Here is a 21,079-nt window from a genome sequence, read left to right on the forward strand (position 1 = left end):
ATATATATCAATGATTTGCATGACAGAATTGAAGGTCTTGTGGCCAAGTTTGCAGATGATACAAAGATAGGTGGAAGACAGACAATGCTGAGGAAGCAGAGTCTGCAGAAGGACTTGGGACAGATTGGGAGAATGGGCAAAGAAATGGTAGATGGAATATAATGTAGGGAAATGTATGGTCATGCACTTTGGTAGAAGGAATAAAGACATAGACTATTTTCTAAACAGGAGAAAATTCAAAAGTCAGAGATATAAAGGGACTTGGGCGTCCTCGTGCAGGATTCCTTAAAGCTTAACTTGCAGATTAAGTCAGTGGTAATGAAGGCAAATGTAATTTTAGCAATCATTTCAAGAGGACTGGAATATAAGAGCAAGGATGTGATGCTGAGGCTTTATAAGACATTGGTCAGACTGTACTTGGAGTTTTGGGCCCCTTATCCAAGAAAAAATGCGCTGGTATTGGAGAGGGTCCAGAGAAGGTTCACATGAATGATTCCAGGAATGAAAGGTTAACATACAAGGAGTGTTTGATGGCTCTATGTCTGTACTCATTGGAGTTTAGAAGAATGAAGGGGGGCAGTCTCATTGAAACCTTTTGAATATTGAAAGGCTGAGACAGAGTGAATGCAGAGAGTATGTTTCCTGTAGAGTCTAGGACCAGACAGCACAGCCTCAAAATAGAGATATGACATTTAGAACAGAGATGAGAAGGAATTTCTTTTGCCAGAAGTTGGTGAACCTGTGGAATTCATTGCCATGGATGGCTCTGGAGGCCAAGTCACTGAGTATATTTAAAGCAGAGGTTGAAAGCTTCTTGGTTAGTCAGAGCATCAAAAGTTACCAGGAGAAGACAGGAGAGTGAAGTTGGGAAGGATAATAAATTAGCCATGATGTAAAAGTGGAACAGATTCAATGGGCCAAGTGGCCTAATTATGTTCCTAAGTCTTATGGTCTTACAGTCTTGAGAGGCCCTATACTGGATATAATTTATACCATCAAAAAACAGCATCCAGAACAATGCTGTCCACCAACAATCTCAAGGCAGTTGAAAGTAAGTCTCTGTGGATCATGTAACTCACCAAAAACAAGGGTTATGAGCAAAGGTAGAGAAATAAGATTACTGCAGTGCAGAAAAACATTGCAATCATAGAAATCAAATCAAAACTATATGTTTGTAATTTATTGAATTACAAACATTTTTTTCAATTACTTGCATCTTTTAACATAAGAGAACTAAATAACAGTAAGTTACATAATAGTTATTAGGAGCTCTGTCTCTAAGACAATTTAATCTCCTCAGTGACCATGTTCTCATTTCCCACAATTATGTTAACGAGATGCTTATATATGACATACACCAGCACACAGTCATCACCTCTGCCCTATCCTGCAACCAGGACCTCACTCCTCACACTATCTTCTAACCCACTCCAGCCATCAACAAAGTTCCATGCTACCCCAGCGTTATTTCATCCTCATCAACAGAGATTACTCTTCTGAATAACTACCTTGCACGGTTCCACCTCCTGTATTTTATGCCCTAGCAAATTACTCATGATCTTTAATTTTTTTCTCTGCTTATCCTCTGTATTGCCTGACAGTCACCAACCTTCAAATCAGACTGATCCGGCAGGTGGGAAAGGAATTAAATTATTACTTACAGTTGAGTTGTTCAAAGTTCAAAATTAATGTAATATCAAAGTACATATATGTCACCATATACAACTCTGAGATTCATTTTCTTGAGGGCATACTCAACAAATCCAATAACCATGATGGAATGAATGAAAGACCCCACCAACACCAAAAGACAACAAACTGTGTGAATACAAAAAGAAAGAAAAAAAGACATATTCATCATAAAAAAAATCAATAAGCAATAAATATCATGAACATGAGATGAAGAGACCATGTAGGAACAGTTCAGTGATGGGGCAAGTGAAGTTGAGTGAAGTTATCCCCTCTGGTTCAGGACCCTGATGGTTGAGGGGTAATAACTGTTCCTGAGGCTCCTGTACCTTCTTCCTGATGGCAGCAGCGAGAAGAGAGCATGACCTGGATGGTGGGTGTCCCTGATGATGGATGCTGCTTTCCTGCGACAACGCTTCGTAGAGATGTGCTCAATGTTGACCAGGGCTTTAGCCGTGATGGACAGGGCCGTATCCACTACTTTTTATAGGCTTTTCTGTTCAAGAGTATTGGTATTTCCATACCAGGCTGAGATATAATCTATCAAAATGTTCTCCACCACACATCTATAGAAGTTTGTCAAAGCTTTAGCTGCCATGCCAATTCCTTGCAAAATCCCAATAAAGTAGAGGCACCGCTGCGCCTCTGTAATCGCACTTTCATGCTGGGTCCAGGACAGGTCCTCTGAAAATGATAACACCAAGAAATTTATAGCTGCTGACCCACTCCACCTCTGATCGCCTGACGAGGACTGGCTTATGGACCTCTGGTTTCCTCCTCCTGAAGTTAATAATCAGCTCCTTGGTCTTGCTGACAATGAATAAGAGGTTGTTGTTGTGGCACTGTTCAGCCAGATTTTCAATCTCCCTCTTCTATATTGATTCATCGCCACTTTTGCTTCGGCCTATGACAGTGATGTCATCAGTAAACTTAAGTATGGCATTGGAGCCACACAGTCATAAGTGTAAAGTGAGTAGAGCAGGGGCTAAGCTCACAGCCCTGTGGTGCACCTGTGCTGACAGAGGTCATGGAGGAGACATAGTTGCTAATCTGAACTGACTGGGGCCTACAAGTGAGGAGATCAAGAATCCAATTGCACAAGGAGGTATTGAGGCAAAGGCTTTTTCTGCTTATTAAATAGCTTTGAGGGTCTGATACTATTGAATGCCAATTTGTAGTTGATAATGAGCATCCTGATGTATGCATCTTTGCTGTCTAGTTGTTCCAGGTTCATCCATAACTCCTCCCCTATCATGTTTGAACATGTGTATCAGTAAGTATCAAAATCAATGGTTCAGCAGAGTTTTGAAATTTCTGTATTTTAACTTTACTTTTTTTTCTTTTTGCCTCAGCCTGCTATTCCTGGATTCCAGTTTAATATGGATATTATTATTACTGAAATTGAATTGAGGTAGGAGTGAAAGGTGATGTTACATATCATTGGTGTCTCACTTGATAATTCTTTGATAAGCTGGAAAATAATGGCACAAAATTAGCCAAAATCTCAAAAGAGCACTAAACCACTTGAATAATAATTTCTGTTACTGCCATTGCCTGTCCAAATACTGAAAAATCATATGGTCTTTGGGAAAATGAGTCAGAATTTCCTTAATTATCCACATAAAAAGTCCAGTAACTTGGATTTTCTGTTTCGCATGTGGAAGATAGAGGGATTTTTCTTGAGTTCATAATTTTATTTGCATTAGGCAATTCAACCTGGTAACTGTGAACAGTTACATTTCTTAGCAGGATATTAAACACATGCATGAGGGCTAATCTTATCCCAAAAATATAATATTGCATTATCATTGCCCAGGTGGTTTAGTTTAACCAACTTTGCACAGACCAGAAATTTAATCGGCAACCTTATTTAGCTCACCATCACAGTAAGCAGTACATACCCCCAAGAAAACAGGGAAACAAAGCGTAATTGTTGAAGCAAAGTTCTGTTATTTTTTTTCAGTTCAGTTCTAGCAAATAGGGGTTTCAACTTAGTTATTTATTATTTATGTGGCAATATTTGAAACCACAAATGCAGAAGGAATACTGTGATGCACAGATGTACAGTCTGTCAGAGAAAATTTAGAAATCATTGAATAGTACAGTCGGTATTAATGCTATCTCTCAGCAGCTGGTCAATAGACTATTTACTGTAATGAAAGTGATGCAAATATTCCATCGATTAATGCAGGCACACCAGACGAACATTCAAAGCAAAGATCAGTTAAACAGTCCATCAGTAACAATAAACATTCACAAAGATCTGTTAGTTGGATGTGGTTCAGCATGGAAATAAAAATTATCAATTACAAACACATCACCAAGGTGAGTTAAACCAAATGAAATAAACCAGAGCATTTTTTTCAAGATAATGAACAAGCATTCATTTAAGTTGTTCTTATGCAAAAGACTGAAGGAAAGCAAGGATACATGTGTTAAACTAGTTTGAAGTTGTGAACATGGTAGTTTGTTGAAATTTAGCCGAGTTCTAAAGGCAAACACAGGACTGACTAAAACATTTTCTACAGCCAGTATGTTTCACTCCCTGCTGAATTATGTTTGCTTACATGCAACCATTGCTTTCCAAGTGTATTTGGCCTAGAAACTAATGTACTGGCTACAGGCTTTGCCATATAGTTGATATGCAATTCACATATGATTATGTTCCTGGTCAATGGAAAATATTGCATCCAAAACTGAAAACAGATCTTGGGTAGACATGATTAGATGTGACAGCAATCCAGGACGTATCAGCAGTCTGCAGTGGGGGTGATGTGGGATGATCCTGTCTGAATAAAGTCCTGATTATGGATGGGGGGAGATGTGATGATGGCCTCTTGGAGATGAGAGATTATCCTTCCCAGGAAAATAATGGCTAGCACACACAAAGTGCTGGACGAATGCAGCAGGCCAGGCAGCATTCATGGAAATAAATTCCTCCAGCATTTTGTGTGTTACTCTGGATTTCTAGCATCTGTACAATCTCTTGTGAAAATAATGGCTCATTCTGCACAAAGGTTTGATGCACAAAACAAGAACTTTGAGTTATTGCATTTGGAATATCGTGTTCAGTTTTGGTCACCCTGCTATGGGAAAGATGATATTAAGCTAGAAAGAGTGCAGAATAGATTTACAAATAAGTTGCTAGCATTTGAGGGCTGAGTTATAGAGAGACGGTGGCCAGGCTGATATTTTGATCCTTGGAGAGTCGGACACTGAGATGTGATCTTATAGAGGTGTATACAATCATGAGGGGGCATAGACGGGGTGAATGCATACAATATTTCCCCAGGGTTGGGTAATCAAGAAGCAGATTCAGGGTGAGAGGCGGAGATTTAATAGGGACCTGAAGGCAACTTTTTCACCCAGAATGATGTCCATATTTAGAAGGAGCCATCAGAGGAAGTGGCTGAGACAGGTACATTAGCTACATTTTAAAGGCATTTGGAAAAGAATGTGGATAGGAAAGGTTTAAAGGCTTAAGAACCAAATGCGGACAAATGGGACTGGAGTATTTGGTAATCTTGTTCGGCATGAACCAGTTGGGTCCAACGACCTGTTAGAGTGAAACATAAATCATATAAATCCTACTGCGGGATTCTGACATGAAACATTGATGTTCCTTTCCTCATGCTTCTTAACCCACTGAGTTCCTGCAGCAGACTATTTGTTGCTCGCATTCCAGCAGCTGCAATCTCTAGTACCTCCATAGATCACATGAAATGGGCAAGGTGAATTACAAACAGAAGCACACAAGTTTCAACACTGGCATAATCACACCTTGAAATTATTGCAATCACATTTATTTCTGGAAAAAATATTAATTTCTGGTGTTGTAATATGGCAATTTTATATGTACTTAAGTCGATATTCTTAAATTAAAACAAGGAAGTCCTTCCCCTGATGTACTCTTTTGAAAAAACTTCATATTTAAGCTGAGAAAAACACTGCATCCAAAACTTTTTAAACAATAAATCATCTTCTTTCATTGTTTTTTTAAATACGTCTTAATCCAGGTAGTCTCACTGTTCTCCTTATCAGCCGGGTCAGCAGGCAAGAAAGTGAATTTAACAAAAGCACCAGCTGTAACAATCACTGCTAGTGCAGAATACTCATTGTACAACTACCTAATATACTTACTATGACACAGGAGATCATTTACCTCATTAAGATTGTGCTGGCTCTCAACAGAACAATTCATCCTATTCCCCTACTTATTTTCCCTGAAGCATATTCTTTCTCACTTCCCATCAACTCCCTGATTGCTGTTGCTACACTAAGGGTTAATCCAGAGAAGCAAATTAATCTACCAACAAGGCTTTGGATATACCAAGAAATCAAAGTATCCAGTGGAAACCTGTATAGTTTGAGAGAATATTAAAACTCTACTCAAACAGTGCCCAAGGTTTGGGTCTATTCTGCATTCTTGGATCTGTAAGGGATCCATAACTGTAGCTGCTATGCTATATATGGCTATATACAAAGTCAGTGTCACACTGGAGTTGAAACACTGTCACAATACATTTATTTTTGTTTTCCTTCTGCAGTATCTTTTTGGCCAACAAATTGGCCTTAATGTAATATTATTGATTTAGTACTTATAGAAGTGGAGTTTCATGGGTGCCAATTTTAGGATGTGGAAGCTATCATGACTACATTAAATGATGAGGCAGAGACTATCCCATTCTTGGCATCATTTTATGAACTGATAAAACGGTGATTAGGAGCAGAGGGGTTGGGGTGAACATTGAACCAAAGGTTGGAGGAACTGTGATTATAAGGAGATAAAGGCATGATTAATAAAGCAAAACTGAGATTACAGGCTATCCTTTTAAAGAGGGGCTAATTATTATTTGACCTTGCAAGTAACAGGACATTCAGCCCTTTGATTTATTTTATTCTTTTCTCTCTAGATCCTTAGCTTCATTGGTAGCTGCCAGTGTTGTTTGCTTCACTTGTTGTTACTTGCTCTAGATTTAAGTAATGTTGGAGGATTCAAGATGAGCATATGATTCTCAAGCAAAATAAACAAGGTTGAAAGAGCAATTCTTAAAGAGATTCTGCAAATGCTAGGAACAAACCTAAGATTCCCCCGGTCCTTACCTACCACCCATGAGTCTCCATATTCAGCACATAATTCTCCTATCTATTGCCATCTCGAATGGGATCCTACCATTAAGCACATCTTATTCTTCCCGCCCCCACCCCCGCTTTCCATAGATATCTCTATGTTATCCCCTGTGCACTTGTCCCTCCCTACTTATTTTCTGCCTGAGTTATCCCCACAAGTGTTATAAGTGATATCTACCCCTACACCTCCTTTCTGACCACTATTCAAGGACCCAAACAGTCCTAAGTGAAGTAAAGTGACATTTCACCTGCAAGTTTATCGCGGTTATCTATTATATCTGATGGTCCCGGTTCCGCCTCTTCCATCTCCACCTGATGTAGATTAGGGACCACTTTGTCAAGTACCTTCACTCTGTCTGCCACAATAGACAGGATCTCCCAGTGGCTACCCATTCAACTTCCCAGTTCCATTCTGACATGTCTGTTCATGGCCTCCTCTAGTGCCATGATGAGCCCAAACTCAGGTTGGTGGAGCAACACTTCATATTCCATCTGGGTCACCTCCAGTCTGATAGCATGAACATCAATTTCTCTAATTTCTGGTAATTTCTCCCCACTTCCTCTTTTTTTCCCCATTTCTTTTCTGGTTACCTCTCACCCCTTTCTTCTTTTCACCTGCCCATCACCTCCCTTTGGTTCCTCTCTTCCTTACTTTTCTTCAATGGTCCACTGTCCTGTCCTATTAGATTCCTCCTTTTTCAGCCCTTCACCTCTTCCACCTATCCCTTCCAGCTTATTACTTTATCCCACTCTTTCCCACCCTCACCTGGTCTCACCCTTTTCCAAGCACCTACTTTCCCCCTCACCTGGTCTCCCCTATCACCTGCTATCTTGTAATCCTTTCCCTCCACCATCTTCTTTCTCTGTTTCTACCTCTTCTGTCCAGTCCTAATGATGGGTCTGGGCCTGAAAGATCGACTATTTATTCTCCACCATGGATGCTGTCAGACTTGCTGATTTTCACCAGCATTTTGTGTCTGTTGTTAAACAAAACAATGGCGTTTTGGACAGCAGTGAGATTCCTGATGATTTTTATTTATGGTGCAGTTACCTAGGTCCTGGGAGGGTCCATGTATTCCTCTCAGCTTTGCAATCAGCTATGCATATTACAGAAACTGACCTTGTTAGTAACACACAGGCCCAAAGCACAACTTTCCAAAAACTATCTGGTGTTTGCTCCCGGGGAAAGGATTTGGGTTTCTTTCAATTGTTTTGCGGTGCTTGCAGTTCAAGTCTCATAACCATACAGGAGAACAGGGATCACAGCTGCCTTTAAATCCATGGGCTATGGATCCCAATTCTGATTTTACAACAATCCTTTGCCTTAATCCACAAAATAGGTGGAGCATTTAACCATCCAAATCTGCCTTCTCTTATAAGTCTCCTGAGATACAGAAAATGATCCACGTTATCTCATGGCTGTAATTGATATTGACCATAGTATCAGTGCTCTCCACGGCTTCGGTCAATTCAGTCTTTCAGCCCCGGCATTCTGTCAAGGAAACACATCTTAATTTCCACTACCGTTGTCAGACTGGGTGCAATTTCAAACGTCCAGATAACAGCGACAGGATGAGACTTTCGCTGCCGCTCCGCAATTCTTTCCTGAAGGCGGATCGTCAGGCGGCAGAGCGGCCTGCGGAAGCACCGCCCACCGGACAAGCCGGCGTCGACCGATCGATTGCTCGATTCTGTTTGCGGTGCCGCTAGCTTCGGGTCCGGTTGAGGGATGTCGGGTCCTCGCGCTATCCTGAGCTCGTCCAAGGTTTACCGGGGTGAGGAGCCCACGGCGGGAGGGCACAGGCGGCCGTGTCGCTGAGGAAACAGTAGGCCTGAGACGGGAGAGTGTGGCCCGGGCCCATATCGGGGGGCGAATGTTGTCCTTGTGCTCTGACCTGGGCCGAGGGTGATGATTTTGTGGCCGGCCTCGGGTGCTATAGTCTCTGAGGCGGGTAGAAGCAGGCGCTGGTGCCCCGTTTTTGCCGGAGACGCGTCGGCCTGAATTTGGCTAACAACCTACCCAGCAGCAGCAAAGGCTAAAGCTGTTGCGGGCCAACTGACTTCTCACAGCCCATGTAAAGCCCATTTTGCCACCCTCGCAAAATCGCGTTGAGTGTTTCAGTAATATCACTGCGTTTTTATTGACTGCTGCCTACGTCTGCTCATGTTTAAATTTGACCTTTTGTTATTGTCAACCTGTGTTCCTTTTGTTGATTTTTTTTAAATCGTTAGTCTTCACATGCTAAATCTCTCTCTGTGTTCTCATATTTTGTTCTTTTCTGAAAGAGGAGGAGGCTATTGATGCATTAATTCAGTTCTCCAAATTCACCCCCTTATTTCATTGTAATCTATTCTCCCACACGTGTCCATCTAATCCATTCTGATTCTTCTACCAGCCATGCAGGTTAGTGGTAATATATAATAGCCATTTGGCTACCAGTGTGCCTTTGGGATATGCGAGGAAACCAAAGATCAGGGCAAACAGGTGCACAGGGAGAATGTTCAAACCATACAGGTTGTGTCCAAAGTCAGGATAGATTCTATGTGTTGCTCACAATGTTCCTCTTGGAATTGATTACTCTCATTTAGAGGAAAATGAAATGAGTTGGAGTTGGGGGGTAGAGAAGAAGAGAAAGTTGCTAACAATACCACCATCATCTGTGCAGGTGCACCACAAGACTCAGCCTCCTGCTCTGCTCATTTTATACTTGGGACTGTGTGGCTAAGCACAGCTCCAATGCCATACTTAACTTTGCTGATGGCACCACTGTTGTAGGCCGAGTCAAAGGCCGAATCAGCATATAGGAGGGAAATTGAAAATCTGGCTAAGAGGTGCCACAGCAACTTCTCACTCAATGTCAGTAAATCCAAGGAACTGATTATTGATTTCTGGAGGAGGAAACAGAGGGTCTTATTGGAGGACTAGAAGTGGAAAGGGTCAACAACTTTAAATTCCTTGGTGTTATCATTTCAGAGGATCAGTCCTGGGTCCAGCACATAAGTGTAATTACAAAGAAAGCATGACAGCGCTTTGACTTTCTTAGAAGTTTGCGAGGATTTGGCTTGTCGTCTAAAACTTTGACAAACTTCGATAGATGTGTGTTGGAGAGCATATGGACTGATTGCATCATGGCCTGACATGGAAACACCAATGCCCTTAAATAGAAAAGCCTACAAAAAGTAGTGTATACAGCACAGTCCATCATGGTTCAAGCCCTCTATGCCATCTAGCACATCTACATGGAGTGCCATTGCAGGAAAGCAGTATCCATCATCAAGGACCCCCATCATCCAGGTCATACTTTCTTCTCACTGCTGCCATCAGGAAGTAGGTACAGGAATCTCAGGACCCACACCACCAGGTTCAGGGATAGTAATTACCCTTAAGCTATCAGGCTCTTGAATACAAGGGAATAACTTCACTCGCCCCATCACTGAAATGTTCTCACAACCTATGAACTCACTTTCAAGGGCTCTTCATCTCATGTTCTCCATATTTATTGCTTATTTTTATTCTGTTAATTGCACAGTTTTGCACATTGGTTGTCCTGTTAGATGAGGTCTTTCATTGATTCTAAATGAATGTTAGGGTTATATATGGTGACATGGACTTTGATTGTAAGTTTACTTTGGAATTCGAACAATAGTGGGAATTTGCTGGAACTCGTAATAAAGAACATGTTGGAAAGCAATATGATTGAGCAAAGTCATCCGAGCTTATGAGCGAGAAATTATGTTTAATCTATTTAATTCCTTGAGAATGTTTTTACTGGAGAAGATGAAAGGATTGAGTATTTTTGTACTGTCGTAAGCCCTTGGGAGTAATAGCATTGGAGGTTATTTGGCATTGTGGCTTGAGAGTTGGTGAACAGATAGGAAACAAAGGTTGGGAACGCTGTGCAATCTGTAACAATTTGACTGAGGGGACCAATTATAAGATTTCCAAGTTTGCTGATGACTTGAACCTAAATGGAAATGTAGTGAAGAGAATTCAAAGAGGCTCCAAGAGGTTTTTAAAAGGATGTGAGGTTATTCAGTTGTAGGAATAATAACAACAGTGGAACGAAGAAAGATTGGAAAATGTCAATATCCAAAAGAAACATCAGATTCTTTGTGAAAAAGAACATTGAAAGCTAATAGTGTAGCAAGCACTTAGTAAGGCCTTTATTTCAAGAGGATTTGAATACAACAGATAAGTGTCTTACTAAAATTGAACACATCTTGGTGAGACCATACGTGGATTTTATGAAGAGCTTTGGTCTTCTTGCCTAAAGTACGATTATACCTACTGTAGAGAGAGTACAGCAAAGTCACCAGACTAGATTCAGAAGAGTGAATAGGCTAAGCCTTTCTTCTGTAGAATTCAGAAGATTGCAAGTTGACTGAATTGAAATGAATAATATTCTTTACTGAATTTGATGGGATAGATTTGGGGTTGATATTTTGCCTGGCTGAAGGATCACAGTTTTGTATTGAAGCACCTTTATTAATGCTGTTCTTTATTTGCAACTAACACATATTTAGCAGATGTCACATGCAGTGCAAAAAGATGTCTAGTGTTTGATCAGTACTCGTCCTTCAGACTGCTGAATCATTCCATTTTTATAATCTTTGGTGACATTTACAGTAACTTTCCTGCACTGTTATCTTTATTCTGATTCTCTACAGCAGTACATGCACCCTTTTTGTTTCTTCGCATGATAAGTTAACTATCCAAACATGTTTTATTCTCGTTCTGCATTAGTCATCTATGCTGTCTTTACAGGCCAGGTTTTTAATCTGCGTTCATGTTCTGTGATGTTGGGAAACCTAGAAAAAATGTCCACAGAATTTATTTCTCTTGTTCTGACTGACAAATGGAAAACCTGCTTCAGTGGAAATGAGTGAAATGTGAGAGATAGATTGTTTATGAGGGGAGTGTCTACCTTTAGAATCCTAAAGTTTGAGAGGGTGGAGAGTTGGAGGAGGTCTGGAACCCTTAGATAGAGGAATTGAAGTAGAAGGGAGGGAGAGGGTGTATTTTTGAAGAAAGTATGAATTTATGGTATTCTCTCATAAGGTTTCAAACAAGTACAAGCAGATCTTGTAAGCTTCCTGAATCTGCATTTAATTTGGAGCCATCACAAAATTTTGAGAGGCATGGGGTAGGGTAGTTAGGATTTTTCTCAGGGTAGAAATGTCAAGTATTAGAGGGCATAGCATTAAGGTGAGAAGGAGAAGGTTAAAAGATGTGTGGAGCAAGTTTTTTTTATATAGAATGGCGGTGCTGGAAGAGTACATTAAAATGATGTTAAGTCATTTAGACAGATAAATGTATAGGTAATGAAGGAGTATAGATCATGTGTAGGCAGAAAGGTTTGCTTTAATCTAGAGTCATGGTCAGCATAGACATTGTAGTGCAAAGGTCCTGTTGCTGTGTTGTAAAGTTTTATGTTCTGTTTTCAACTAAAATAGATCTGAAAATGAAACAAAAATTAACATAAAGCAGAAATGTTCCATAGTGGGCAATTTCTCCAATTTCTTAATGACATATTATTATTTGTGAAATGTAAATCAGTGTGTTGTCTAGCTATGAAGTATTTAAAAATTGTGACCCTTGTGTTTTCTTTCTTGAAGATTGTGACTCATGTTGAGTTGTGAACTTATGATCCCATTCCCAAATAAATGGCTTTTATTAGTGGTCCGTCAGTGTTTTCAACTTTTTAAGTAATGTAGCTTAATGTCTCCAAAAAGGTTCACTGGACAGGAGTTCAAGTTGGGAGAAATGACTAGCTTCTTCTTCTTTGAACTTGGATGCATTTTTGTATATGAAGTATGCTGTGACAATGTAAAATTAATGTTATCTCATGTAGAAGAATGATTAATGTACCATTTCTGTTTTCAGTTTTGACTCGTTCTGCTTTCACTGCAAGGAAACCTGACTACACAAATCCAAACTGGCTAAGAGTTGGCCTGGCATTTGGCAGTACAATAGCATTGTGGACTCTGGTAAGTAATATTGTAGAAGTAAAGGGAAAAGGTGCAGAGTTATTTGTTACAAATGTTGATATTTTGCCCTTGCATTATTACCCATGTGAAAACTTTAGCTGAAAAGATTGAATTATATTTTGCAGCATTTTTTGAGGATATATTTTCCAGTTTGGAGATGAGCAAGAAATTTTAACTTGAGGAATGAGTTTTGATTCTAGTAGTACTTTAGATAAACTGTAAAGTTTAGCTCTACATTTTTAATCTGTTGTATTTCATATTGTTATAGTCTTAAAAACCCAATAACTTGTCTTGCACTAATTTTTAAATACTCAGCATGAGGGCTTGTATTCTGTCTAGTTATCAGACTGAAATTATCTCAGACAGAACTAGTGTGCTGTCAGCTTTTATTACATACTATGTATATATAGAGCTGTTGAGATTTTTTAAAAATAAACTGAAACAAAAATATTTTAGATACTGGGAAACCCAAATGAAAAAAAAAATGCTGGAAGTGGTCAGCAAGTTGACTATCTGTGGAGATAACTAGTGATTAATATTTTGGGTTAATGATAGTGATTATTTTGAGAGAGAACAGATTCTAAACACCACAGGCAACAAGGTATCTGAAGGCTAGCTGTAACTGGTTGAGGCTGGCTGGTTCATGTGAATGAAGAAGGATTGTGGATGAGAGCTGGGTTTAAATAGGCTGCAGGTGATGAGTCGTAAATGAGTGGCAAGTAATTCCTGTTAGCTAGGTGGACACTGAGGAACCTACCATACAACTATTATATAGTTGTTTTGCAGTAGTATTATAGTGCAAAGACAAAATCATTATGACTTTTAAAAAATAGTGCAAAGAAAAAGAATCTGAGGTTGTGTTCATGGACCATTGAGAAAGTAAATGATGAAGGAGAAGAAGTTGGTCCTGAATTGTGATCCTACAGGCTTTTTTTCTTCCTTCTGGATGGTGATAATGTTGTACCAATGATGGAGTTACAACTGTCTGCAGTTTCTTGCAATTCTGTGCGTTGGAGCCTCCATATTAGGCTGTGATGCAACCAATCAGAATGCTTTTCACAGTATATCCAAAGAAATTCGCAAGAGTCTTTGGTGACATACCAAATCTCCTCAAGCTCCTAATGAAGGAGAGTTGCTGGTATGCCTTCTTTGTGACTGTATCAATGTATTGAGCCCTGGGTAGATCATCTGAGTTTTTGACACCAGGAACTTGAAGTTACTTACCCTTTCAACTGCAGCCCCCTTAATGAAGACTGGTGTGTGTTCTCTCAATTTTTCCCTTCTTGAAATCCACGATTAATTTCTTGGTCTTGTTATGTTGAGTTTGAGGATGTTGTAGGGACACTACACAACCAGCTGATGTATCTGACTCATGCACACCACCTCATTGCCACCTAAGATTTTACCAGCAACTGTTGTGTCATATGCAAATTAATAAATGGTGTTTGAGCTGAGCTTAGCCACATGATCATGAGTATAGATAGAGTAGAGCAGTAGGCTGAGCACATGTCCTAGAGGTGCACCAATGATGATTGTCAACAAGGGGAAGATGTTATTACTGATCTGTACTGTCAAGGCTCCCAATGAGAAAGTTGAGGATTAGTTTTTAGAGGGAGGTACACAAGCCCAGGTTTAGAAGATTGGTGATTAATACTGTGGGGACAATGGTATTGAATGCTGAGCTGTAATGGATAACTGCAGCCAGTTTCATGTTTTGCTTTTGTCTGGGTGCTCTGAAGCAGAGTTCTTCATTATGCTTATAACTTTACAAGCATAATGAAGAACCTTCAGCTTGTACCATTCAACAGCATATTTCACTTTCTGACCTCCACTAATTTGAATAGTCCTTCTACATTTAATGTTTACTTGGAGTTTTTCACCCCTTTACACCTCCATCCCATAAGTGCCTCCTTCCCAACCACATTCTGCAAAGCTAGAATAGAGTTCTGAAAGCATCCAGTGGTTTTCCTAAATGTTTAAATATTGATGAGGGTGTCAGGTAAATAGTATATGATATAATCTCCTTGACCTTGAGTGACTGACAATTAAGCAGAAAGCTGTAATTTTTAAAAATTTGACCCAAGGATTTCAAAATTGAAATAATTAAAACTTAATTCCTTTATGGTAAATGAAGTAACATAGGATGCTGGAAACATTGCTTGTCTCGATACTTTTCGTATTTTCGGTTTCATTATGTCCTGCCAATTTGGGTGTAACTATATCTTTCATCTGGAAATCTGCAGGATTAAAGGCTGTGCTTCCTTATGACCCACAATGTCCACCAGGGACCATATTGTTTGGAAGTGGTCATATGATTTTTCCCCAACCCTATTCCTGAATATTGAAGAACATGAAAGTGCTCTGGCTGCTGCTGTAGCAAAATTTAATAATACAAATCAGAGACTGACATTGGGAATCTTCTCCGTCTGCTTCAGTGTCACATTAATTTTGCATTTATTCATTTAGATCACAAATTCTGCAGGTGGCAAAACAAACTGTTGAAAGTGTGATTATGTGTTTACAGGATGTAGAGCTTACTTATGTTACCAACAGCTAGATTATTCATTATGGATCCAGTAAATCAACTGTGCAACATGTATAATTAAATGTTTATTGTACTCATTCTGTTAAATGTCAGCTCTTCAAGCAACATAATCAGGATGTTCAAGCATACAAAGCACATCATGGAATCGAATAATTGACTATCCATATAAAACAAGTAAGGAACTTTTAATTTTATTTTGTAATTAGAATATCAAATCAAAAAATATAACAACTATTGTTTTAGATGCTGCTTTGAGCTATCTTGTTCTGAAGAAGCTATGATCAAGCTGTGTATTGCAACTTCCTGTCTCTGATGTTAATTGATATTGTTTGGTGCTGTATCTACCTTTTCTTTGAAAGTGTCATTATTATTTCTGACAGAATAAAATTACCTTCATGCTCTCTATTCTTCAAAAGTTACAGTTAAGTTTATTGTCATATGCACAGTTGCAATGAAAAACTTACTTGCAGCCACATCACAAGCACATACCATCATATAAGCAGCATTCACAAGAAAATCATGAATTAAACATAAATACTCATTTTTTTGATAAATAACATTATTTGATCAAAACCAAGTGTCCATTGTAGTACACCATCTCCAAAACTTTGAATTTTGAACACTTTTGAATATGCTTTTGGCTGATAAAGCTTTGTCATCTTTCTCAGAGCTCCCATTAAATTCCCATTATCAGTTTATGCCAATGCATATATGACAAGAAGCTTTCTCTCCCTGTCCTTGATCAGACTGGAGCCTTTAATGTGGATCGTCTTCTCATCCATGATCTCATGAACGAAACTGTACTTGTGTGGCTCCATAGTTTTCTAGTGATTTGAAACTGGAGAACTGCCCATGTTGGCTATTCTTGCTCCTGCACCATTTCCTTTAATGTTACTAAGGATGTTTCCTTTGGCCCTCCTTCTATTTCATTCATTATGCTGTTCTCAATGACATTATCAGAAAACAACGTATTGACAACACAGATCTTGGGATAAGCACCACTTTTCTCAACCCCTCCACTATCTTTAAATGATCAGACTGCACTTGACTTTGAGTAACGGGTGAACAGATGGTACTTGCAGTTAAATATTAGGAAGACCGAATGTCCTGTTTTCTGTTCCCAGCAAAATCTGTTCTCTGAGCCCAAATTCTGACAACAATTAAATACCCTGGAATGTTATATAGCATTAAATATGCTGCAGAAATACAAATTGTTTTTCTGGTTGCTGGGAACATGTTTGTAAAAGGGAAACATCTTAAATTGCTGGAAGAGTTTCACCATACTGATCCCATGTGAAATTAAATGAAGCACTTATCTCAATGGTAACTTCATTAAGGGACATAAAGGGGGGGGGGGGGGAATTGAGAATATTAATACAAATGAAATTGAATGTTATGTAAGTGAACATTCCTTCAAATAAATGAAGTGAAATTGAGATCAGTCTCAGTTCTGTAGAGACAAAATTCCTACAATCACATTGCAAATTATTGGATTTGGCTTTGAGGATTCTAGGTTCATTCCCACTCTTCAAAAGAAAGTAAGTACATTTATTATCAAAGAGTCCCTAAGAGTCATTTTCTTGCAGGCAAGTAGTTCATAAGAAATATTAAGATACATCTTAACATTAATACTGGTTTATAATCCCGGCATTTTAATTGATCCTCTTGGGAATCTCAACTGATATTATCATTAAAGACATCTGCACCTCTCCCTGTCTCAATCTGTCTGCTACTGAAAGCCTCATCCATTCTTTAGCTTGCTGTAAACTTGAGGTCATTGAAAGGTCCAAATTCTCAAGTCCTGTTCACACATTACTACTGCAAGGCTTATTGAGTCAGAATCAGGTTTAATATCACCAACATAAGCTGTAGCTCTTGGGTTCCTAAATAAACCATTTTAAGATCTTCATCCCCATATTGTATAACACCAGGAGAGCTCATGCAGCCTTTAACCCTGTTTTACTATTGAATTAAATAATGACAAACCATTATTTTTCAGTAATGTGTGGATTTATTGCCTTATACCTTTGGGGCCCATTTTTTCTTGTCTAATTTAACTCCTTTGCCCCCTTACTGTTGAACATGTTCGATTTGAGCTGATGTGCTCAAGCTTATCCAGTACCTTGATTGAGGGGTCATGATTCAATCTGGTTGGTAACTGACAAGTGGATGGTATGAACATGCATCAGGATATAACATAATCCTGTCCTTGTGTGTTTCAGATTCAGTGTTACTTCTCATTGTTTTAGTGTGATATTTCAGAAATGCTGAAAGGCATTCATATCAGGTTTGTTATCACTGACACATTAATATGCTATAAATTATAATAAGAAATAGATATTAAAAGTTTTATAAGTAGTGAAAAAGAAAGCAAAAATATTGAGGTGTTCAGTGGTTGATTGTCCATTCAGAAGTTTGATGGCAGAGAGGAAGATGTTCCTAAAATGTTTGAGTGTCTGTCTTCAGACACGTATCCCTCCTCTGATGGTAGCAATAAGAAGGCGGCATATCCTAGGTGGTGGGGGTCCCTAATGATGTATGCTGCCTTTTTGAGGTATACTTCTTGAAGATGTCCTCTGGTGATGGAGTTGGCTGAGTTTACTGCAGCTTGTTCTGATCTTGTGCAGTGGCCTCTCCATACCGGACAGTAATGTGATCAGTTAGATTGCTGTCCAAAGTAAATGTGTAGAAATTTACAGGGGTCTTTGGTAACATACCAAATCTCCTCAAAATCCTAATAAAACATAATTGCTGCTGTACCTTCTTTGTAATTGCATCAGTATGTTGGGCCCGGAGTAGTTCTTCAATGATGCTATCACCCAGGAACTTGAAACTGATTACCCTTTCCACTAAAAACCATCAATACGTGCTGTGTAATTTCCCATGACTTCTTCCTGAAGTTCAGAATCAATTCCTTGGACTTCATGATGTGGAGTGCACGGTCGTTGTTGTGACATTACCCAACCAGCTAATCTATCTCACTCCTGTACATCTCCTTGTCACTATCAGATATTCTTCTTACAACAACTGTGTCATTGGCAAATTTATAGATGGTGTTTGTGCTGTGCCTGGCCACACAATCGTAGATGTAGAGAGAGTAGAGCAGCAGGCTAAGCACGTTTGCATGTGGTACACCAGTACCGATTGTCAATGAGAAGATGTTATTTTTAGTCTGCAACGACTGTGGTCACCCAATGAGGAAGTCAAGGATTCAGTTGCAGAGGAAGGTACAGAAGTCTTTGATTGGTTTCCAATGAGAAATAAAGTGGAGATTTTATTTCAAATTCAGAATAGTAATGGTGTGTGGCCATCTGAAATAGATCACCAAGTGGTCATTTACCTATTGAGTCTTTGAGATAAATCTTAAAATAAGAAAGGGAAAATTATAAACTACATGTTTTCTTTCTGCAGTTTATCGAAGTATTTAAAGTACAACAAAGTCAGTGAAATAAATCACAGGAAGAAGATACAAGCTGCTTGACAAATAAAGGAACCTGAATGTCGATTCATTCTGGATTAAGCAAAGAAAATCTGTTTCTGCTGTTCTTCACACATTATCAACTTTATAGTAGCTGTTATATTAATTGGGGATGAAGCCCTCTGGAATGAAATGAAATGTTCTTGTGGTAAATAAATGTAAAAGAAGATCTAATCCAGTATTATACCTGATTTATTTATGGATGCAGGCCATTAAGTTTATTTTACCAACTCTCTTTTCTCCAGAATCAATCACCTTGGCCTCTCCTATATAGAGTCCACTGGTACTATTTTTGTTGTTACCTTGCAGAGTGGTGATCTTAACTGGAGAGAAAAACATATTTTACTAAAAAATTCTATAAAACAAAACAATCATCAGAACTTTGAGGATGTCAAATGCATTGGGGCAGCTTGCTAAATGCAGCCATTATTCATGATCACTTGTCTGATCACAGCCAATGAGAGTGCTATGCATAAATATGTGATTCAAACAGGACCTTCATTCCTAAGAATACATTCAGTACATGTTATACAGTCAGCAGAAAAAGTGATCTCTTATTTTTTTTCTCCTTATTTAAATTAGTTGCAGCCATGTCATTTAATTGCAATGCAGATGTATGTATATTTGGTTCCATCACCTCCTGTACTGTTACGAGGCTCTTGGGTAGTAATTCAAAATACAATTAAACACCATTTTTTGTTTCTTACGCAAATATTCGTAACCATTTCCTAATGCATTTAATGTCACCGTGGTATGATTTGACTGAGCCAGCTAATTCAAAATTGGGATCATGGCTTTGACTACAAGCTTTTATGCCTCACTATAATGATTTGGAGCCATTCATTCAAGGTGATTGCCAGAGGATTTTGGAAGAAGTACTGGTGAACCATGTACAAATTTTTATTCAATGCAAAAATAAAACTGATTCTGATTTAAGGTTTTTATTTCTCATTGAGCTCAGAAAAAAAAACTAGGCTCAATTTACTAGACCGGCTGCCAAAATTCAAATCCCAATATGACAGCTGGGAATTTTAAATTCAAATAACTGAATTGATCTGGAAATGAAAAAAAAACACTCCTTAAAAGCAGTATAACTACCAAATTGTTGTAAAGTATTTCTGGTTCACTGACATTCTTTTGGGGAAGGAAATTTGTATTAATGTTTCTAGTTTGTTCTATATGTTTGTTACTCCATCCAACAAATGTAATTGACTAACTTTTTCCTCAGTGGTCCAAACACACTGCACCTACTTTTATTTCTTCTGGAAATTAACACTTGACCATTGACTCTTTCATGAACAATATTTTAAGCTTCATGCTAGTGTCTCCCTCTGTCCCATATCCTGAGCTATTTCCGTTGTAGCCAAAACATCTCAGTCCTGTTTGATTGTTACTCTTTGAATGTTGAGATAGGGAAGTTTGAATAGGTGATCAAAAACAAAACCAAAAGCTGAAAAATGTATATGAAAATAAGGAGTTGGAAATACTCAGCAGGTTCAAAATTAATTTGTTCTCAAGATTGGATTCATATTTTTGTGGGCATACTCAATAAATCTATGGAATAATACTCATATCAGAATCAATGAAAGATTGAACCAATTTGGGTGTTCAACCAGTATGCAAAAGTCAACAAACTCTGTAAATACAAAAAAGAATATTAAATGAATAGCAACAAAATATTGAGAACATGAAATGAAGAGTCCTTGAAAGTGAGTTGACGAGTCCTTGAAATTGTTGGAGAATTTAAAAAGATGGGGCAAGTGAAGTTGAGTAAAGTTAGCCATTTGGTTCAAGAGCCTGGTGGTTGAAGGGTAGTAACTGTTCCTGAACCTGGTGCCTCTTGTACCTTCTTCCTAATGGCAGCAGCAAGAAGCAGCATGTTCTGGATGGTGGGGGTCCCTGATGATGGATGCTGCTTTCCTGTGACAGTGTTTTATATAGATGTGCTCAATAGTTGGGAGGGCTTTGCCTGTAATGGACTGGGCCATATTTACTACTTTCTGTAGGATTTTCTGTTAAAGGGTATTGGAGTTTCCATACCAGGCCTGATGCTGCCAGTCAATATACTCACCACTACACATCTATAGAAGTTTGTCAAAGTCTTAGGTGTCATGCCAAATCTTTGCAAACTCCTAAATAAGTAGAGGCGCTGCTGAGCTTGCTTCGTAATTGCACTTGCATGCTGGGCCTAGGACTGGTCCACCAAAAAACAACAGCAGGGAATTTAAGGTTGCTGACCTTCTTCCCCT

At 38.8% G+C, this 21,079-nt stretch overlaps 1 protein-coding gene across 1 annotated transcript; it reads left to right on the top strand.

The window, feature by feature from the left end:
* The first annotated feature begins 8,410 nt into the window (after nucleotides 1-8,410).
* ndufc1 (NADH:ubiquinone oxidoreductase subunit C1) lies at nucleotides 8,411-19,542 on the top strand. Its single transcript, XM_059965192.1, has 4 exons — nucleotides 8,411-8,594; nucleotides 12,704-12,807; nucleotides 15,446-15,526; nucleotides 18,764-19,542. Exons 1-3 carry the CDS (start codon nucleotides 8,549-8,551, stop codon nucleotides 15,503-15,505), a joined length of 210 nt encoding a protein of 69 aa, XP_059821175.1. The 5' UTR covers nucleotides 8,411-8,548; the 3' UTR covers nucleotides 15,506-15,526; nucleotides 18,764-19,542.
* Nucleotides 19,543-21,079: the final 1,537 nt, after the last annotated feature.

Source organism: Hypanus sabinus, chromosome 3, assembly GCF_030144855.1.
Source record: "Hypanus sabinus isolate sHypSab1 chromosome 3, sHypSab1.hap1, whole genome shotgun sequence".
In the NCBI taxonomy this organism is placed as follows: domain Eukaryota; kingdom Metazoa; phylum Chordata; class Chondrichthyes; order Myliobatiformes; family Dasyatidae; genus Hypanus; species Hypanus sabinus.